Raw genomic sequence first — 22557 nt, forward strand, 5'->3', positions numbered from 1 at the left:
GTTAATATGTGTATTTGCCTATATACATATGTATTTATGTGTTAATATGTGCTTTTGCCTATATACATATGTATTTATGTGTTAATATGTGTTTTTGCCTATATACATATGTATCTATGTGTTAATATGTGTATTTGCCTATATACATATGTATTTATATGTTAATATGTGTATTTGCCTATATACATATGTATCTATGTGTTAATATGTGTATTTGCCTATATACATAAGTATGTGTTAATATGTGTATTTGCCTATATACATAAGTATTTATGTGTTAATATGTGTATTTGCCTATATACATAAGTATTTATGTGTTAATATGTGTATTTGCCTATATACATATGTATCTATGTGTTAATATGTGTATTTGAATATATACATAAGTATCTATGTGTTAATATGTGTATTTGCCTATATACATAAGTATTTATGTGTTAATATGTGTATTTGCCTATATACATAAGTATTTATATGTTAATATGTGTATTTGCCTATATACATATGTATCTATGTGTTAATATGTGTATTTGCCTATATACATATGTATCTATGTGTTAATATGTGTATTTGCCTATATACATATGTATCTATGTGTTAATATGTGTATTTGCCTATATACATATGTATTTATATGTTAATATGTGTATTTGCCTATATACATATGTATCTATGTGTTAATATGTGTATTTGCCTATATACATATGTATCTATGTGTTAATATGTGTATTTGCCTATATACATAAGTATTTATGTGTTAATATGTGTATTTGCCTATATAGATATGTATTTATATGTTAATATGTGTATTTGCCTATATACATAAGTATTTATGTGTTAATATGTGTATTTGCCTATATACATAAGTATTTATGTGTTAATATGTGTATTTGCCTATATACATATGTATTTATATGTTAATATGTGTATTTGCCTATATACATATGTATCTATGTGTTAATATGTGTATTTGCCTATATACATATGTATCTATGTGTTAATATGTGTATTTGCCTATATACATATGTATCTATGTGTTAATATGTGTATTTGCCTATATACATATGTATCTATGTGTTAATATGTGTATTTGCCTATATACATAAGTATTTATGTGTTAATATGTGTATTTGCCTATATACATATGTATCTATGTGTTAATATGTGTATTTGCCTATATACATATGTATCTATGTGTTAATATGTGTATTTGCCTATATACATATGTATCTATGTGTTAATATGTGTATTTGCCTATATACATATGTATCTATGTGTTAATATGTGTATTTGCCTATATACATATGTATCTATGTGTTAATATGTGTATTTGCCTATATACATATGTATTTATGTGTTAATATGTGTAGTTGCCTATATACATATGTATTTATATGTTAATATGTGTATTTGCCTATATACATATGTATTTATATGTTAATATGTGTATTTGCCTATATACATATGTATCTATGTGTTAATATGTGTATTTGCCTATATACATATGTATTTATATGTTAATATGTGTATTTGCCTATATACATATGTATCTATGTGTTAATATGTGTATTTGCCTATATACATATGTATCTATGTGTTAATATGTGTATTTGCCTATATACATATGTATCTATGTGTTAATATGTGTATTTGCCTATATACATAAGTATCTATGTGTTAATATGTGTATTTGCCTATATACATATGTATCTATGTGTTAATATGTGTATTTGCCTATATACATATGTATCTATGTGTTAATATGTGTATTTGCCTATATACATATGTATCTATGTGTTAATATGTGTATTTGCCTATATACATATGTATTTATATGTTAATATGTGTATTTGCCTATATACATATGTATCTATGTGTTAATATGTGTATTTGCCTATATACATAAGTATCTATATGTTAATATGTGTATTTGCCTATATACATATGTATTTATGTGTTAATATGTGTATTTGCCTATATACATATGTATTTATATGTTAATATGTGTATTTGCCTATATACATATGTATTTATATGTTAATATGTGTATTTGCCTATATACATATGTATTTATGTGTTAATATGTGTATATACACATATTAACACATAAACCTATATATGTATTTAACCATACACATATTTATTTGTTTATTGCTGCCCAACACTGGGTAATTTGCCCCCTGCTCTGCGCTAGGTGGTTTGCCGTGGCTGCTGGCATGAAAATGAGGTTCCCATTGGAGCCTATAGAAACGCGCTCTTTTGAATGATGGGCTTTATGCCTTGTTCACATTGCGCTGCACCTGTAATACCAGTGCACATTTACGTGCAATGGTATTACTGAGTGGAGCGCAAATTTTGTGCTTCTGTAAGCGCAATATTGTGCTCAACTCATAATCTGACCCATACTGTACACCTTTCTGTTGAAATTCAATTTGTAATTGTCTAGTGCTGGACAGGATTTCCTGTACTGTAAGTGTATTTTTCAGAGGACACCTGTTCTATTTTCACACAATGTATTATATCTTCACAAACACCCTTTCTGCATTTAATTGTTTGTTTTGCAGAGAGGTGTTAAAACAAGAATGATTTAATTCATGCTGCTGATATTATATATATATATATATATATATATATATATATATATATATATATATATATATATATATATATATATATACACAATATATACCTGTATATATATATATATATATATAAACGTATATAGAACTATCTATTTAGAAATAAAAATATTAGGACTATTATACAACAAAAATAGTGGTAAATATTGATTGAATATGACACGTTGTAATATTTCTCTTAACTTATAAAAAAGCTCTTTTCAAATAAAAAAAATGAGTGAAGAACATAGGAATGTAAAGTATTTCTATTTAAAACACATTACAATTTATTATCAAATGGTTTATCTATGAAAATCTCCATAGACTTTAATGGTGGGTTTCTGTTGAAAACAATTTGATCCATTCTTGATACATATTTGTCTAAGGAATTATGATTGATCCCATAATTGTAAAAACTAAATAATACATCTACATATCTCAGGCTAATCGTTATGTCTAACGTGTATTTAGTGTTTACCCCTAACTCACCCTATTTATCTCTTACCTGATATAAACATGGCGCTAACGTTTTCTCGTCTCTCACAGGCTAATCGTTATGTCTAACATGTATTTACTGTTTACCCTGCTATTAAACCCTAACTCACCCTATTTATCTCTTACCTGATATAAACATGGCGCTAACGTTTTCTCGTCTCTCACAGGCTAATCGTTATGTCTAACATGTATTTACTGTTTACCCTGCTATTAAACCCTAACTCACCCTATTTATCTCTTACCTGATATAAACATGGCGCTAACGTTTTCTCGTCTCTCACAGGCTAATCGTTATGTCTAACATGTATTTACTGTTTACCCTGCTATTAAACCCTAACTCACCCTATTTATCTCTTACCTGATATAAACATGGCGCTAACGTTTTCTCGTCTCTCACAGGCTAATCGTTATGTCTAACGTGTATTTACTGTTTACCCTGCTATTAAACCCTAACTCACCCTATTTATCTCTTACCTAATATAAACATGGCGCTAACTTTTTCTCGTCTCTCACAGGCTAATCGTTATGTCTAACGTGTATTTACTGTTTACCCCTAACTCACCTTATTTATCTCTTACCTGATATAAATATGGCGCTAACGTTTTCTCGTCTCTCACAGGCTAATCGTTATGTCTAACGTGTATTTACTGTTTACCCTGCTATTAAACCCTAACTCACCCTATTTATCTCTTACCTGATATAAACAGGGCGCTAACGTTTTCTCGTCTCTCACAGGCTAAAGATCACGCAAAGATGGGAATTAAGGAGGTCAAAAACCGTCTGAAGCAGAAGGTACGCAAATCTTTATGTTTGGTTCAGCTAAAACAATGTGTAGCATTGTATTATTGCACTGTTGCTTGCACATAACTATGTGTTTAACCCCTGAAAAAAGATTTAAACACATAGTTAAAGTCAGATCCAGACCTGCAATCCACTACTGGGAGCTAGATGAGCATTTCAAGTGAGACAATGACGAGGCAAATGTATTTAGCCACCGATCATCAGCTAGCTCCCAGTACTGCATTGCTGCTCCTGAGCCTACCTAGATATGCTTTTTAAAAAAAAAAGGTTACCAAGAGAACAAAGTAAATTTGTTACTAAATACATTTTAAAGGGTCTCTGAAAAAGTGTAAAAAAACCAATGCAGAGCAAAATGGCTGACACCCTCAGCGGTTAGCTCCCTGTGCTTCTGACTTCTGTTATCATATGCTCCTGACGTCTCTCCGTTTGTGGGCTAGAATACTAGTGCCGCACTTGCGTGCAAACAACAAGGGGTTTATTGCGTGTTTGCACGCGTTAAAAGTAGCGCGCGCATTACAAGTTGAAACTAAACTTAAACTAAATGTTGACTTGAACACAATTGAATTTACCGCGTCGGGATAGCAGACTTCAGAGCTCTGGTAATGCAAGTTAGAACACATTCTTCCTAGTGAAGAACATTGTAATGTGAAATATTAATATTTCTTGTCGGGTTATCACACTTGAGGAAATGCAGTCGGGTTTGTGCAACTTATTAGGTGTTTTTTCCCCCCACTTTTCGTGCTCCATTGAATTCTATATGGAAATATGTTAAAGCGGTCGCATTAAAAGTTCACCTTTTTGCGCACGTCAGGTTAGCTCTTGTGCAAAACGTTTTACTTTCAACTTGTAATATGTGCGCTACCCGACAAGAACAAAAAGCTTACGTCTAGCGGAGTTAACGTGCAAACTGGAGAGATAAATAGCGCTCCACTCGTAATCTAGCCTTGAATGTGGAAAGCTGCATTAACGGCCGTAATTCACCAAGGACTGAGCGGCTAAAAGGTAAAAGTAAAAAGCTTCCAATACCACCTAATCCTAATGTGGCATTTTAGTTATTCTCTTCTTGTTTCTATCCTCCCTGAACCAATATTGTTTTCCATTAAAAAATAGTTTTTATTTAGCTTTTTTTAAAGTAACAGGAAATACGTTTGTACAGCACTGTGAGACAGAAGCTCCGTGGCTTATACACAAAACTGCCACAGCTCTATTGGTGGACAGTCAAACACATAAACATAAACAATAATATATATATGACTAGAGTGTAGGTTTTTACAGCGCTTCCAGAGGAAGTCATCAGCATACATGTAGAATATATATTTCCTATGTTAGAACTGTATTCAGTTGTAAGTGGTAGTTAATAATATCCGCTCACCTGTGGTGCTTGATAAGATGAGTAGTGGTTGATTCGATCCGATTTAGAAACTCCAGTGTTGAACCTCCAAAAAGTAGTTTTATTTTCTTTTCCTTGCTAGTCGGTTGTCTCTATTCCTGAATAGAGAATCAGGATTGTAGGAACCCCCCTGCTCTCTCACTGTATAGTTAACAGTGAGTGACAAATTAGAGTTTTACAATTTCTTGATATCCTGTCTCTTCTTGTATGCGTACCTCTGAAAAACAGACTTTTTTTTCTTTCAAGCTTGGAACAGCTCTGGTGTTCCAAGCTTGAAAGGAAAAAAAGTCTCACTCACTAATTTGTCACTCACTGTTAACTATACAGTGAGAGAGCAGGGGGGTTCCTACTATCCTGATTCTCTACTCAGGAAAAGAGACAACCTACTCTAACAAGGAAAAGAAAAGAAAACTACTTTTTGGAGGTTCAACACTGGAGTTTCTAAATTGGGTTGAATCAACCACTACTCATCTTATCAAGCACCACAGGTGAGCGGATATTATCAACTACCACTGCCAATTGAATACAGTTCTAACATAGGAAATATATATTCGTCCTTCTTTTTTCTACATGTATGCTGATGACCTCCTCTGGAAGCGCTCTAGTCATTTCACAAAATCGTCTCACTGCGGTGAAAGTGAGATCCCCTTAACAGCTGCATTTAGAGGAAGTTACATCTACACAAATACATAAATAGTTTAACCGCACTTTTAGGCGCTATTTTTTCCCCCCTCTACAGTTATATATATATATATATATATATTATTCTTTGCTGTAAAAAAGGTAATATATATTAAAATACCATCTTTTACATGAAAAAAGACTGATGTGCCTTTAACTACTGATAAAGATCTGTCAGTTCTTCAGTGGCCAGCAAGAAACTATGCTATTCTTATTATACTGTTTACAGTCAGACTTCAATCTTGTCTTCCATATTGCAAAGTACAAGGGATTAGATGTGAAGACAATGCTGATTTTCCTATAAAAACATTGTGATAACTGATATGTACTAATTTCAATGCGGCACAAGTTAGGAACAATGAGTTGAATTTGCTGCATTCAGCTCTGGCCAACATGTTAAGTAGATTGTGGACCTTTGGATTTGCCTTTCTCCAGAGTCAAGCCCTTGCTGCACATTTGCAATTCAAACTGGATCAGAGCAGTTGAGGGCAAGAAAGGCTCTTCATTATGTCTCAGAGGTAAAAAAAAAAACAGGAAGCACGTATATATTGCATTAAATACAAGCATCATGCCATCCTCCTACTAATGTATGAGAAGAGAAGGTAGCAAAAGCTGCTCGTATCCCACTCTACCACCTTGATCACTATCTCAAAATGATTTACATGTTGTATTCAATTTAGAGTATAGAAAAAATGTAGATATAAAGGACATGTGAAATAAATATAATCATAATTGTTTGATAAGTTAAACAATGTAATTTGAGATATGTGTCATTACGAGAGTTTATTCTGATATCTGCCAGCACAATGTGTCATTACGAGAGTTTATTCTGATATCTGCCAGCACGATGTGTCATCATGAGAGGTCATTCTGATATCTGCCAGCACAATGTGTCATCATGAGTTTATTCTGATATCTACCAGCACAATGTGTCATCATGAGAGGTCATTCTTATATCTACCAGCACAATGTGTCATCATTGAGAGGTCATTCTGATATCTGCCAGCACAATGTGTCATCATGAGAGTTCATTCTGATATCTACCACCACGATGTGTCATCATGAGAGTTTATTCTGATATCTGCCAGCACAATGTGTCGTCATTGAGAGGTCATTCTGATATCTACCAGCACAATGTGTCATTATGAGAGGTCATTCTGATATCTGCCAGCACAATGTGTCATCATGAGAGGTCATTCTGATATCTACCAGCACAATGTGTCATCATGAGAGGTCATTCTGATATCTACCAGCACAATGTGTCATCATGAGAGGTCATTCTGACATCTACCAGCGCAATGTGTCATTATGAGAGGTCATTCTGATATCTACCAGCACAATGTGTCATTATGAGAGGTCATTCTGATATCTACCAGCACGATGTGTCATCATGAGAGGTCATTCTTTCATCTGCCAGCACAATATGTCATCATGAGTAGTCATTTTGATATCTACCCGCACAATTTGTCATTATGAGAGGTCATTCTGATATCTACCAGCATGATGTGTCATTATTATAGCGCTGCGGAATCTGTTGGCGCTCTACAAATAACCGATAATAATAATATGAGAGGTCATTCTGATATCTACCAGCACAATGTGTCATTATGAGAGATCATTCTGATATCTGCCAGCACGATGTGTCATCATCAGAGTTTATTCTGATATCTGCCAGCACAACGTGTCATCATGAGAGTTTATTCTGATATCTTCCAGCACAATGTGTCATCATGAGAGGTCATTCTGATATCTACCAGCACAATGTGTCATTATGAGAGGTCATTCTGATATCTGCCAGTACGATGTGTCATCATGAGAGGTCATTCTGATATCTACCAGCACAATGTGTCATTATGAGAGGTCATTCTGTTATCTACCAGCACAATGTGTCATCATGAGAGGTCATTCTGATATCTACCAGCAAAATGTGTCATCATGAGAGGTCATTCTGATATCTACCAGCATGATGTGTCATTATGAGAGGTCGTTCTGATATCTTCCCGCACACTGTGTCATCATTGAGAGGTCATTCTGATATCTGCCCGCACAATGTGTCATCATTGAGAGGTCATTCTGATATCTGCCAGCACAATGTGTCATTATGAGAGGTTATTCTGATATCTTCCAGCACAATGTGTCATCATGAGAGGTAATTCTGATATCTGCCAGCACAATGTTTCATCATGAGAGGTTATTCTGATATCTACCAGCACAATGTGTCATCATGAGAGGTCATTCTGATATCTGCTAGCACAATGTTTCATCATGAGAGTTCATTCTGATATCTACCAGCACAATTTGTCATTATGAGAAGTCATTATAATATCTTCCAGCACAATGTGTCATTATGAGAGGTCATTCTGATATCTGCCAGCACGATGTGTCATTTAGAGAGGTCATTCTGATATCTGCTAGCACAATGTTTCATCATGAGAGGTCATTCTGATATCTGCCAGCACAATGTTTCATCATGAGAGGTTATTCTGATATCTACCAGCACAATGTGTCATCATGAGAGGTCATTCTGATATCTGCTAGCACAATGTTTCATCATGAGAGGTCATTCTGATATCTACCAGCATGATGTGTCATCATTGAGAGGTCATTCTGATATCTGCCAGCACAATGTTTCATCATGAGAGGTCATTCTGATATCTGCCAGCACAATGTTTCATCATGAGAGATCATTCTGATATCTACCAGCACAATGTGTCATCATTGAGAGGTCATTCTGATATCTACCAGCACAATGTGTCATCATTGAGAGGTCATTCTGATATCTGCCAGCACAATGTGTCATTATGAGAGGTCATTCTGATATCTGCTAGCACGATGTGTCATCATGAGAGGTCATTCTGATATCTACTAGCACGATGTGTCATTATGATAGGTCATTCTGATATCTACCAGCACAATGTGTCATCATGAGAGGACATTCTGATATCTACCAGCATGATGTGTCATTATGAGAGGTCATCCTGATATCTGCTAGCATAATGTGTCATCATGAGAGGTCATTCTTATATCTGCCAGCACAATGTGTCATCATGAGAGGTCATTCTGATATCTACCAGCACAATGTGTCGTCATGAGAGGTCATTCTGATATCTACCAGCACAATGTGTAATTATGAGAAGTCATTCTGATATCTGCCAGCAGGATGTGTCATCATGAAAGGTCATTCTTATATCTGCCAGCACAATGTGTCATCATGAGAGGTCATTCTGATATCTGCCAGCACAATGTGTCATTATGAGAGGTCATTCTGGTATCTTCCAGCACAATGTGCCATCATTGAGAGGTCATTCTGATATCTGATAGCCTCATGTGTCATTATGAGAGGTCATTCTGATATCTACTAGAGTGATGTGTCATTATGACAGTTTATTCTAGTATCTACAAACAGTGTAGAGGAAACAAATAAAGAATACAAAATACAGGGAGTGCAGAATTATTTGGCAAGTTGTATTTTTGAGGATTCATTTTATTATTGAACAACAACCATGTTCTCAATGAACCCAAAAAACTCATTAATATCAAAGCTGAATAGTTTTGGAAGTAGTTTTTAGTTTGTTTTTAGTTATAGCTATTTTAGGGGGATATCTGTGTGTGCAGGTGACTATTACTGTGCATAATTATTAGGCAACTTAACAAAAAACAAATATATACCCATTTCAATTATTTATTTTTACCAGTGAAACCAATATAACATCTCAACATTCACAAATATACATTTCTGACATTCAAAAACAAAACAAAAACAAATCAGTGACCAATATAGCCACCTTTCTTTGCAAGGACACTCAAAAGCCTGCCATCCATGGATTCTGTCAGTGTTTTGATCTGTTCACCATCAACATTGCGTGCAGCAGCAACCACAGCCTCCCAGACACTGTTCAGAGAGGTGTACTGTTTTCTCTCCTTGTAAATCTCACATTTGATGATGGACCACAGGTTCTCAATGGATGCAGACTTCTTCCTTTACCACTGCTTGAAGAAGGTCTCTTCCAGAAACTGGCAGTAGGACTGGGAGTTGAGCTTGACTCCATCCTCAACCCGAAAAGGCCCCACAAGCTCATCTTTCATGATACCAGCCCAAACCAGTACTCCACCTCCACCTTGCTGGCATCTGAGTCAGACTGGAGCTCTCTGCCCTTTACCAATCCAGCCACGGGCCCATCCATCTGGCCCATCAAGACTCACTCTCATTTCATCAGTCCATAAAACCTTAGAAAAATCAGTCTTGAGATATTTCTTGGCCCAGTCTTGACGTTTCAGCTTGTGTGTCTTGTTCAGTGGTGGTCGTCTTTCAGCCTTTCTTACCTTGGCCATGTCTCTGAGTATTGCACACCTTGTGCTTTTGGGCACTCCAGTGATGTTGCAGCTCTGAAATATGGCCAAACTGGTGGCAAGTGGCATCTTGGCAGCTGCACGCTTGACTTTTCTCAGTTCATGGGCAGTTATTTTGCGCCTTGGTTTTTCCACACGATTCTTGCGACCCTGTTGACTATTTTGAATGAAACGCTTGATTGTTCGATGATCACGCTTCAGAAGCTTTGCAATTTTAAGAGTGCGGCATCCCTCTGCAAGATATCTCACTATTTTTGACTTTTCTGAGCCTGTCAAGTCCTTCTTTTGACCCATTTTGCCAAAGGAAAGGAAGTTGCCTAATAATTATGCACACCTGATATAGGGTGTTGATGTCATTAGACCACACCCCTTCTCATTACAGAGATGCACATCACCTAATATGCTTAATTGGTAGTAGGCTTTCGAGCCTATACAGCTTGGAGTAAGACAACATGCATAAAGAGGATGATGTGGTCAAAATACTCATTTGCCTAATAATTCTGCACTCCCTGTAAATATGACCAACTGGCACAGTAAATGGAAAGTACTTACAGGAGTAAGATGACATGAATTGTTTATTCAAGATAAAATCAGCTGTACGCGTTTCAACAGTTATGGACGCCCTTTCAAAAATGCAGTAACTTTTTTGAAACAAGGGCTCTTGAAAAGCATCGATAGCCATTTATTTTCCCCAAGGTTGGTTTGTGTCCAAGGGATTTGGAGGATGGCTGTTCAGGGCCATTCACACCTTGATGCAGTAAACCACTATGCGTCTTTGGTCTATTAGATTTCATAAAGGAAGGAAAATTGGTTGAACTTTTAGCCTGCTGTGTGCTGCAACCTGTTTCTCTTAGAAAGTAATTGGACTATGTTTAGCAGCAGGGAGCTGCAGAACCTGGCACCGCTAAAAACTCTCCAGCTCATGTTATGTTATTATTGTTCTTTATATTCTTGTTTCATATATTGAGGTGTTTTTGTTAGCAATAGTAATAGCAAGACACATATATCCACATTCTACATTGCTGAAGAACCTAGGTCAGAGGTGGTGAATGTTGGCACATAAAAACATTTATTGCTATGTGTCAATACCACACCTGGGCTACCAAAATAGGTTTTAGTGTTCATTAAGCAATCTAGGTTTACTTTTCAGCCAATCAGGGGCAGCTTTTTAATGTGTCACTAGAGTGTGTAACCAATGGCAATTTAGAATATAGCAGTGTTAAGGGGTCACTAAAGTCAAAATTAAACTTTCATGATTCAGATAGAGCAGCAGTTTTAAGAGACTATCTAATTTTCTTCCATTATGAAATGGTGAACAATCTTTTCTTTCATCAGATGGTGAGAGTCCAATATTCATCACATGTTGGAAATTCCCCTCCGGACCACTAGGAGGAGACATCCCAACACACCTTAAAGGGACACTGAACACAAATTTTTTCTTTTGTGATTCAGAGAGAGCATGAAGTTTTAAGCAACTTTCTAATTTACTCCTATTACAAAATTTTCTTCATTCTCTTGGTATCTTTATTTGAAATGCAAGGATGTAAGTTTAGATGCCGGCCCATTTTTGGTGAACAACCTGGGTTGTCCTTGCTGATTGGTGGATAAATGGCATCCACCAATAAAAAAGTGCTATCCAGAGTCCTGAATGAAAAAAAAGCTTAGATGCCTTCTTTTTCAAATAAAGATAGCAAGAGAACGAAGAAAATTTGATAATAGGAGTAAATTAGAAAGTTGCTTCAAATTGCTGCTCTATCTGAATCACAAAAGAAAAAAGTTGGGTTCAGTGTCCCTTTAAATCCCTACCACTTCCCATGATCCTCAGTCATTTTGAACAGCAGTTTTAAGACACGTTCCAATTTACTTCCATTATCAAATTTGTGTACAATGTTTTTATATACACATTTTTTGAGCATGTGCACAAGTTCACAGTGTTATACATATATGAGTCTGTTATTGGCTGATGGCTGTCACCTGATACAGGGGGACAGCAAATTGAAGTAAATTTTGACATTGAAAACAAACACTGTTCATGTAAAATTCAGAATGAGTGTTATTGTCTTTTTTTTCCAACTTCTTTTTATTGCGGAATCTTACAAATATAATATCCAGACATAAACACGTGTCAGAACCAATGAAGCAAGTAAAGTTACCCTATCTTAGGTGAGAGTGCTCTCTTCTCAATGTACCACGGAGAGTTATCAACATTATCTAAGCTCCTCATTTTACCATAATTAACAAAAAAGTTACCAAAAAAACCCGCCAGAAAATGAACAAATGCAGATATGGAGCTTGAGGAGACCTTAGCGAATCTGCATTATAGGACTTGTTCCTGGAGCTCATCGTTACCAGAGAAAAAGACGATAACATAGAAATTAAATCCTCTGTAAGGGCAAATTATAAGTATTAATATGATATTAGAGTCTTGTGTGTAGTCCTGAATACTTTACTACAAACAGTGACCATTTACATTATAGGAACAGCTTACACTAAGGGATGGAGGGTTATTCTATAATTATTATGGTGCACCATAGTCATGAAATCCTCTGTAAGGGCAAATTATAAGTATTAATATGATATTAGAGTCTTGTGTGTAGTGCTGAATACTTTACTACAAACAGTGACCATTTACATTATAGGAACAGCTTACACTAAGGGATGGAGGGTTATTCTATAATTATTATAGTGCACCATAGTCATGAAATCCTCTGTAAGGGCAAATTATAAGTATTAATATGATATTAGAGTCTTGTGTGTAGTCCTGAATACTTTACTACAAACAGTGACCATTTACATTATAGGAACAGCTTACACTAAGGGATGGAGGGTTATTCTATAATTATTATGGTGCACCATAGTCATGAAATCCTCTGTAAGGGCAAATTATAAGTATTAATATGATATTAGAGTCTTGTGTGTAGTCCTGAATACTTTACTACAGTGACCATTTACATTATAGGAACAGCTTACACTAAGGGATGGAGGGTTATTCTATAATTATTATAGTGCACCATAGTCATGAAATCCTCTGTAAGGGCAAATTATAAGTATTAATATGATATTAGAGTCTTGTGTGTAGTCCTGAATACTTTACTACAAACAGTGACCATTTACATTATAGGAGCAGCTTACACTAAGGGATGGAGGGTTATTCTATAATTATTATAGTGCACCATAGTCATGAAATCCTCTGTAAGGGCAAATTATAAGTATTAATATGATATTAGAGTCTTGTGTGTAGTCCTGAATACTTTACTACAAACAGTGACCATTTGCATTATAGGAACAGCTTACACTAAGGGATGGAGGGTTATTCTATAATTATTAGAGTGCACCATAGTCATGAAATCCTCTGTAAGGGCAAATTATAAGTATTAATATGATATTAGAGTCTTGTGTGTAGTGCTGAATACTTTACTACAAACAGTGACCATTTACATTATAGGAACAGCTTACACTAAGGGATGGAGGGTTATTCTATAATTATTATGGTGCACCATAGTCATGAAATCCTCTGTAAGGGCAAATTATAAGTATTAATATGATATTAGAGTCTTGTGTGTAGTCCTGAATACTTTACTACAAACAGTGACCATTTACATTATAGGAACAGCTTACACTAAGGGATGGAGGGTTATTCTATAATTATTATAGTGCACCATAGTCATGAAATCCTCTGTAAGGGCAAATTATAAGTATTAATATGATATTAGAGTCTTGTGTGTAGTCCTGAATACTTTACTACAAACAGTGACCATTTACATTATAGGAACAGCTTACACTAAGGGATGGAGGGCTATTCTATAATTATTAGAGTGCACCATAGTCATGAAATCCTCTGTAAGGGCAAATTATAAGTATTAATATGATATTAGAGTCTTGTGTGTAGTGCTGAATACTTTACTACAAACAGTGACCATTTACATTATAGGAACAGCTTACACTAAGGGATGGAGGGTTATTCTATAATTATTATAGTGCACCATAGTCATGAAATCCTCTGTAAGGGCAAATTATAAGTATTAATATGGTATTAGAGTCTTGTGTGTAGTCCTGAATACTTTACTACAAACAGTGACCATTTACATTATAGGAGCAGCTTACACTAAGGGATAGAGGGTTATTCTATAATTATTATGGTGCACCATAGTCATGAAATCCTCTGTAAGGGCAAATTATAAGTATTAATATGATATTAGAGTCTTGTGTGTAGTCCTGAATACTTTACTACAGTGACCATTTACATTATAGGAACAGCTTACACTAAGGGATGGAGGGTTATTCTATAATTATTATAGTGCACCATAGTCATGAAATCCTCTGTAAGGGCAAATTATAAGTATTAATATGATATTAGAGTCTTGTGTGTAGTCCTGAATACTTTACTACAAACAGTGACCATTTACATTATAGGAACAGCTTACACTAAGGGATAGAGGGTTATTCTATAATTATTAGAGTGCACCATAGTCATGAAATCCTCTGTAAGGGCAAATTATAAGTATTAATATGATATTAGAGTCTTGTGTGTAGTCCTGAATACTTTACTACAAACAGTGACCATTTACATTATAGGAACAGCTTACACTAAGGGATGGAGGGTTATTCTATAATTATTATAGTGCACCATAGTCATGAAATCCTCTGTAAGGGCAAATTATAAGTATTAATATGGTATTAGAGTCTTGTGTGTAGTCCTGAATACTTTACTACAGTGACCATTTACATTATAGGAACAGCTTACACTAAGGGATGGAGGGTTATTCTATAATTATTAGAGTGCACCATAGTCATGAAATCCTCTGTAAGGGCAAATTATAAGTATTAATATGATATTAGAGTCTTGTGTGTAGCCCTGAATACTTTACTACAAACAGTGACCATTTACATTATAGGAACAGCTTACACTAAGGGATGGAGGGTTATTCTATAATTATTAGAGTGCACCATAGTCATGAAATCCTCTGTAAGGGCAAATTATAAGTATTAATATGATATTAGAGTCTTGTGTGTAGTGCTGAATACTTTACTACAAACAGTGACCATTTACATTATAGGAACAGCTTACACTAAGGGATGGAGGGTTATTCTATAATTATTATAGTGCACCATAGTCATGAAATCCTCTGTAAGGGCAAATTATAAGTATTAATATGGTATTAGAGTCTTGTGTGTAGTCCTGAATACTTTACTACAAACAGTGACCATTTGCATTATAGGAACAGCTTACACTAAGGGATGGAGGGCTATTCTATAATTATTAGAGTGCACCATAGTCATGAAATCCTCTGTAAGGGCAAATTATAAGTTTTAATATGATATTAGAGTCTTGTGTGTAGTCCTGAATACTTTACTACAAACAGTGACCATTTACATTATAGGAACAGCTTACACTAAGGGATAGAGGGTTATTCTATAATTATTATAGTGCACCATAGTCATGAAATCCTCTGTAAGGGCAAATTATAAGTATTAATATGATATTAGAGTCTTGTGTGTAGTCCTGAATACTTTACTACAAACAGTGACCATTTACATTATAGGAACAGCTTACACTAAGGGATGGAGGGTTATTCTATAATTATTATAGTGCACCATAGTCATGAAATCCTCTGTAAGGGCAAATTATAAGTATTAATATGATATTAGAGTCTTGTGTGTAGTCCTGAATACTTTACTACAAACAGTGACCATTTACATTATAGGAGCAGCTTACACTAAGGGATAGAGGGTTATTCTATAATTATTATGGTGCACCATAGTCATGAAATCCTCTGTAAGGGCAAATTATAAGTATTAATATGATATTAGAGTCTTGTGTGTAGTCCTGAATACTTTACTACAAACAGTGACCATTTACATTATAGGAACAGCTTACACTAAGGGATGGAGGGTTATTCTATAATTATTAGAGTGCACCATAGTCATGAAATCCTCTGTAAGGGCAAATTATAAGTATTAATATGATATTAGAGTCTTGTGTGTAGTCCTGAATACTTTACTACAGTGACCGTTTACATTATAGGAACAGCTTACACTAAGGGATAGAGGGTTATTCTATAATTATTATAGTGCACCATAGTCATGAAATCCTCTGTAAGGGCAAATTATAAGTATTAATATGATATTAGAGTCTTGTGTGTAGTCCTGAATACTTTACTACAGTGACCATTTACATTATAGGAACAGCTTACACTAAGGGATGGAGGGCTATTCTATAATTATTAGAGTGCACCATAGTCATGAAATCCTCTGTAAGGGCAAATTATAAGTATTAATATGATATTAGAGTCTTGTGTGTAGTCCTGAATACTTTACTACAAACAGTGACCATTTACATTATAGGAACAGCTTACACTAAGGGATGGAGGGTTATTCTATAATTATTATAGTGCACCATAGTCATGAAATCCTCTGTAAGGGCAAATTATAAGTATTAATATGATATTAGAGTCTTGTGTGTAGTGCTGAATACTTTACTACAAACAGTGACCATTTACATTATAGGAACAGCTTACACTAAGGGATGGAGGGCTATTCTATAATTATTATAGTGCACCATAGTCATGAAATCCTCTGTAAGGGCAAATTATAAGTATTAATATGATATTAGAGTCTTGTGTGTAGTCCTGAATACTTTACTACAAACAGTGACCATTTACATTATAGGAACAGCTTACACTACGGGATGGAGGGTTATTCTATAATTATTATGGTGCACCATAGTCATGAAATCCTCTGTAAGGGCAAATTATAAGTATTAATATGATATTAGAGTCTTGTGTGTAGTCCTGAATACTTTACTACAAACAGTGACCATTTACATTATAGGAACAGCTTACACTAAGGGATGGAGGGTTATTCTATAATTATTATGGTGCACCATAGTCATGAAATCCTCTGTAAGGGCAAATTATAAGTATTAATATGGTATTAGAGTCTTGTGTGTAGTCCTGAATACTTTACTACAAACAGTGACCATTTACATTATAGGAACAGCTTACACTAAGGGATGGAGGGTTATTCTATAATTATTATAGTGCACCATAGTCATGAAATCCTCTGTAAGGGCAAATTATAAGTATTAATATGGTATTAGAGTCTTGTGTGTAGTCCTGAATACTTTACTACAGTGACCATTTACATTATAGGAACAGCTTACACTAAGGGATGGAGGGCTATTCTATAATTATTAGAGTGCACCATAGTCATGAAATCCTCTGTAAGGGCAAATTATAAGTATTAATATGATATTAGAGTCTTGTGTGTAGTCCTGAATACTTTACTACAAACAGTGACCATTTACATTATAGGAACAGCTTACACTAAGGGATGGAGGGTTATTCTATAATTATTATAGTGCACCATAGTCATGAAATCCTCTGTAAGGGCAAATTATAAGTATTAATATGATATTAGAGTCTTGTGTGTAGTCCTGAATACTTTACTACAGTGACCATTTACATTATAGGAACAGCTTACACTAAGGGATGGAGGGCTATTCTATAATTATTAGAGTGCACCATAGTCATGAAATCCTCTGTAAGGGCAAATTATAAGTATTAATATGATATTAGAGTCTTGTGTGTAGTGCTGAATACTTTACTACAAACAGTGACCATTTACATTATAGGAACAGCTTACACTAAGGGATGGAGGGCTATTCTATAATTATTATAGTGCACCATAGTCATGAAATCCTCTGTAAGGGCAAATTATAAGTATTAATATGATATTAGAGTCTTGTGTGTAGTCCTGAATACTTTACTACAAACAGTGACCATTTACATTATAGGAACAGCTTACACTAAGGGATGGAGGGTTATTCTATAATTATTATGGTGCACCATAGTCATGAAATCCTCTGTAAGGGCAAATTATAAGTATTAATATGATATTAGAGTCTTGTGTGTAGTCCTGAATACTTTACTACAAACAGTGACCATTTACATTATAGGAACAGCTTACACTAAGGGATGGAGGGTTATTCTATAATTATTATGGTGCACCATAGTCATGAAATCCTCTGTAAGGGCAAATTATAAGTATTAATATGGTATTAGAGTCTTGTGTGTAGTCCTGAATACTTTACTACAAACAGTGACCATTTACATTATAGGAACAGCTTACACTAAGGGATGGAGGGTTATTCTATAATTATTATAGTGCACCATAGTCATGAAATCCTCTGTAAGGGCAAATTATAAGTATTAATATGGTATTAGAGTCTTGTGTGTAGTCCTGAATACTTTACTACAGTGACCATTTACATTATAGGAACAGCTTACACTAAGGGATGGAGGGCTATTCTATAATTATTAGAGTGCACCATAGTCATGAAATCCTCTGTAAGGGCAAATTATAAGTATTAATATGATATTAGAGTCTTGTGTGTAGTCCTGAATACTTTACTACAAACAGTGACCATTTACATTATAGGAACAGCTTACACTAAGGGATGGAGGGTTATTCTATAATTATTATAGTGCACCATAGTCATGAAATCCTCTGTAAGGGCAAATTATAAGTATTAATATGATATTAGAGTCTTGTGTGTAGTCCTGAATACTTTACTACAGTGACCATTTACATTATAGGAACAGCTTACACTAAGGGATGGAGGGCTATTCTATAATTATTAGAGTGCACCATAGTCATGAAATCCTCTGTAAGGGCAAATTATAAGTATTAATATGATATTAGAGTCTTGTGTGTAGTCCTGAATACTTTACTACAAACAGTGACCATTTACATTATAGGAACAGCTTACACTAAGGGATGGAGGGTTATTCTATAATTATTATAGTGCACCATAGTCATGAAATCCTCTGTAAGGGCAAATTATAAGTATTAATATGATATTAGAGTCTTGTGTGTAGTGCTGAATACTTTACTACAAACAGTGACCATTTACATTATAGGAACAGCTTACACTAAGGGATGGAGGGCTATTCTATAATTATTATAGTGCACCATAGTCATGAAATCCTCTGTAAGGGCAAATTATAAGTATTAATATGATATTAGAGTCTTGTGTGTAGTCCTGAATACTTTACTACAAACAGTGACCATTTACATTATAGGAACAGCTTACACTAAGGGATGGAGGGTTATTCTATAATTATTATGGTGCACCATAGTCATGAAATCCTCTGTAAGGGCAAATTATAAGTATTAATATGATATTAGAGTCTTGTGTGTAGTCCTGAATACTTTACTACAAACAGTGACCATTTACATTATAGGAACAGCTTACACTAAGGGATGGAGGGTTATTCTATAATTATTATGGTGCACCATAGTCATGAAATCCTCTGTAAGGGCAAATTATAAGTATTAATATGGTATTAGAGTCTTGTGTGTAGTCCTGAATACTTTACTACAAACAGTGACCATTTACATTATAGGAACAGCTTACACTAAGGGATGGAGGGTTATTCTATAATTATTATAGTGCACCATAGTCATGAAATCCTCTGTAAGGGCAAATTATAAGTATTAATATGGTATTAGAGTCTTGTGTGTAGTCCTGAATACTTTACTACAGTGACCATTTACATTATAGGAACAGCTTACACTAAGGGATGGAGGGCTATTCTATAATTATTAGAGTGCACCATAGTCATGAAATCCTCTGTAAGGGCAAATTATAAGTATTAATATGATATTAGAGTCTTGTGTGTAGTCCTGAATACTTTACTACAAACAGTGACCATTTACATTATAGGAACAGCTTACACTAAGGGATGGAGGGTTATTCTATAATTATTAGAGTGCACCATAGTCATGAAATCCTCTGTAAGGGCAAATTATAAGTATTAATATGATATTAGAGTCTTGTGTGTAGTCCTGAATACTTTACTACAGTGACCATTTACATTATAGGAACAGCTTACACTAAGGGATAGAGGGTTATTCTATAATTATTAGAGTGCACCATAGTCATGAAATCCTCTGTAAGGGCAAATTATAAGTATTAATATGGTATTAGAGTCTTGTGTGTAGTCCTGAATACTTTACTACAAACAGTGACCATTTACATTATAGGAACAGCTTACACTAAGGGATAGAGGGTTATTCTATAATTATTAGAGTGCACCATAGTCATGAAATCCTCTGTAAGGGCAAATTATAAGTATTAATATGGTATTAGAGTCTTGTGTGTAGTGCTGAATACTTTACTACAAACAGTGACCATTTACATTATAGGAACAGCTTACACTAAGGGATGGAGGGTTATTCTATAATTATTATAGTGCACCATAGTCATGAAATCCTCTGTAAGGGCAAATTATAAGTATTAATATGGTATTAGAGTCTTGTGTGTAGTCCTGAATACTTTACTACAAACAGTGACCATTTACATTATAGGAACAGCTTACACTAAGGGATGGAGGGTTATTCTATAATTATTATAGTGCACCATAGTCATGAAATCCTCTGTAAGGGCAAATTATAAGTATTAATATGATATTAGAGTCTTGTGTGTAGTCCTGAATACTTTACTACAAACAGTGACCATTTACATTATAGGAACAGCTTACACTAAGGGATGGAGGGTTATTCTATAATTATTATAGTGCACCATAGTCATGAAATCCTCTGTAAGGGCAAATTATAAGTATTAATATGATATTAGAGTCTTGTGTGTAGTCCTGAATACTTTACTACAAACAGTGACCATTTACATTATAGGAACAGCTTACACTAAGGGATGGAGGGTTATTCTATAATTATTATAGTGCACCATAGTCATGAAATCCTCTGTAAGGGCAAATTATAAGTATTAATATGGTATTAGAGTCTTGTGTGTAGTCCTGAATACTTTACTACAAACAGTGACCATTTACATTATAGAAACAGCTTACACTAAGGGATGGAGGGTTATTCTATAATTATTAGAGTGCACCATAGTCATGAAATCCTCTGTAAGGGCAAATTATAAGTATTAATATGATATTAGAGTCTTGTGTGTAGTCCTGAATACTTTACTACAAACAGTGACCATTTGCATTATAGGAACAGCTTACACTAAGGGATGGAGGGTTATTCTATAATTATTAGAGTGCACCATAGTCATGAAATCCTCTGTAAGGGCAAATTATAAGTATTAATATGATATTAGAGTCTTGTGTGTAGTCCTGAATACTTTACTACAAACAGTGACCATTTACATTATAGGAACAGCTTACACTAAGGGATGGAGGGTTATTCTATAATTATTAGAGTGCACCATAGTCATGAAATCCTCTGTAAGGGCAAATTATAAGTATTAATATGATATTAGAGTCTTGTGTGTAGTCCTGAATACTTTACTACAAACAGTGACCATTTACATTATAGGAGCAGCTTACACTAAGGGATAGAGGGTTATTCTATAATTATTATAGTGCACCATAGTCATGAAATCCTCTGTAAGGGCAAATTATAAGTATTAATATGGTATTAGAGTCTTGTGTGTAGCCCTGAATACTTTACTACAAACAGTGACCATTTACATTATAGGAACAGCTTACACTAAGGGATGGAGGGTTATTCTATAATTATTATAGTGCACCATAGTCATGAAATCCTCTGTAAGGGCAAATTATAAGTATTAATATGATATTAGAGTCTTGTGTGTAGTCCTGAATACTTTACTACAAACAGTGACCATTTACATTATAGGAACAGCTTACACTAAGGGATGGAGGGTTATTCTATAATTATTATGGTGCACCATAGTCATGAAATCCTCTGTAAGGGCAAATTATAAGTATTAATATGATATTAGAGTCTTGTGTGTAGTCCTGAATACTTTACTACAAACAGTGACCATTTACATTATAGGAACAGCTTACACTAAGGGATGGAGGGTTATTCTATAATTATTAGAGTGCACCATAGTCATGAAATCCTCTGTAAGGGCAAATTATAAGTATTAATATGATATTAGAGTCTTGTGTGTAGTCCTGAATACTTTACTACAGTGACCATTTACATTATAGGAACAGCTTACACTAAGGGATAGAGGGTTATTCTATAATTATTAGAGTGCACCATAGTCATGAAATCCTCTGTAAGGGCAAATTATAAGTATTAATATGATATTAGAGTCTTGTGTGTAGTCCTGAATACTTTACTACAAACAGTGACCATTTACATTATAGGAACAGCTTACACTAAGGGATGGAGGGTTATTCTATAATTATTATGGTGCACCATAGTCATGAAATCCTCTGT

General features: G+C 34.6%; 1 protein-coding gene across 1 annotated transcript in view; it reads left to right on the forward strand.

Annotated features, from left to right (window-relative positions):
- The window catches only part of DENND1A (DENN domain containing 1A), a 1966771-nt gene that overhangs the window by 1643985 nt on the left and 300229 nt on the right, over nucleotides 1-22557 (forward strand). The window contains 1 exon segment of the mRNA XM_053695696.1: nucleotides 3849-3905. Within this exon segment, the coding sequence (XP_053551671.1) occupies nucleotides 3849-3905 (57 nt within the window).

Source organism: Bombina bombina, chromosome 12, assembly GCF_027579735.1.
Source record: "Bombina bombina isolate aBomBom1 chromosome 12, aBomBom1.pri, whole genome shotgun sequence".
Taxonomy (NCBI): Eukaryota; Metazoa; Chordata; class Amphibia; order Anura; family Bombinatoridae; genus Bombina; species Bombina bombina.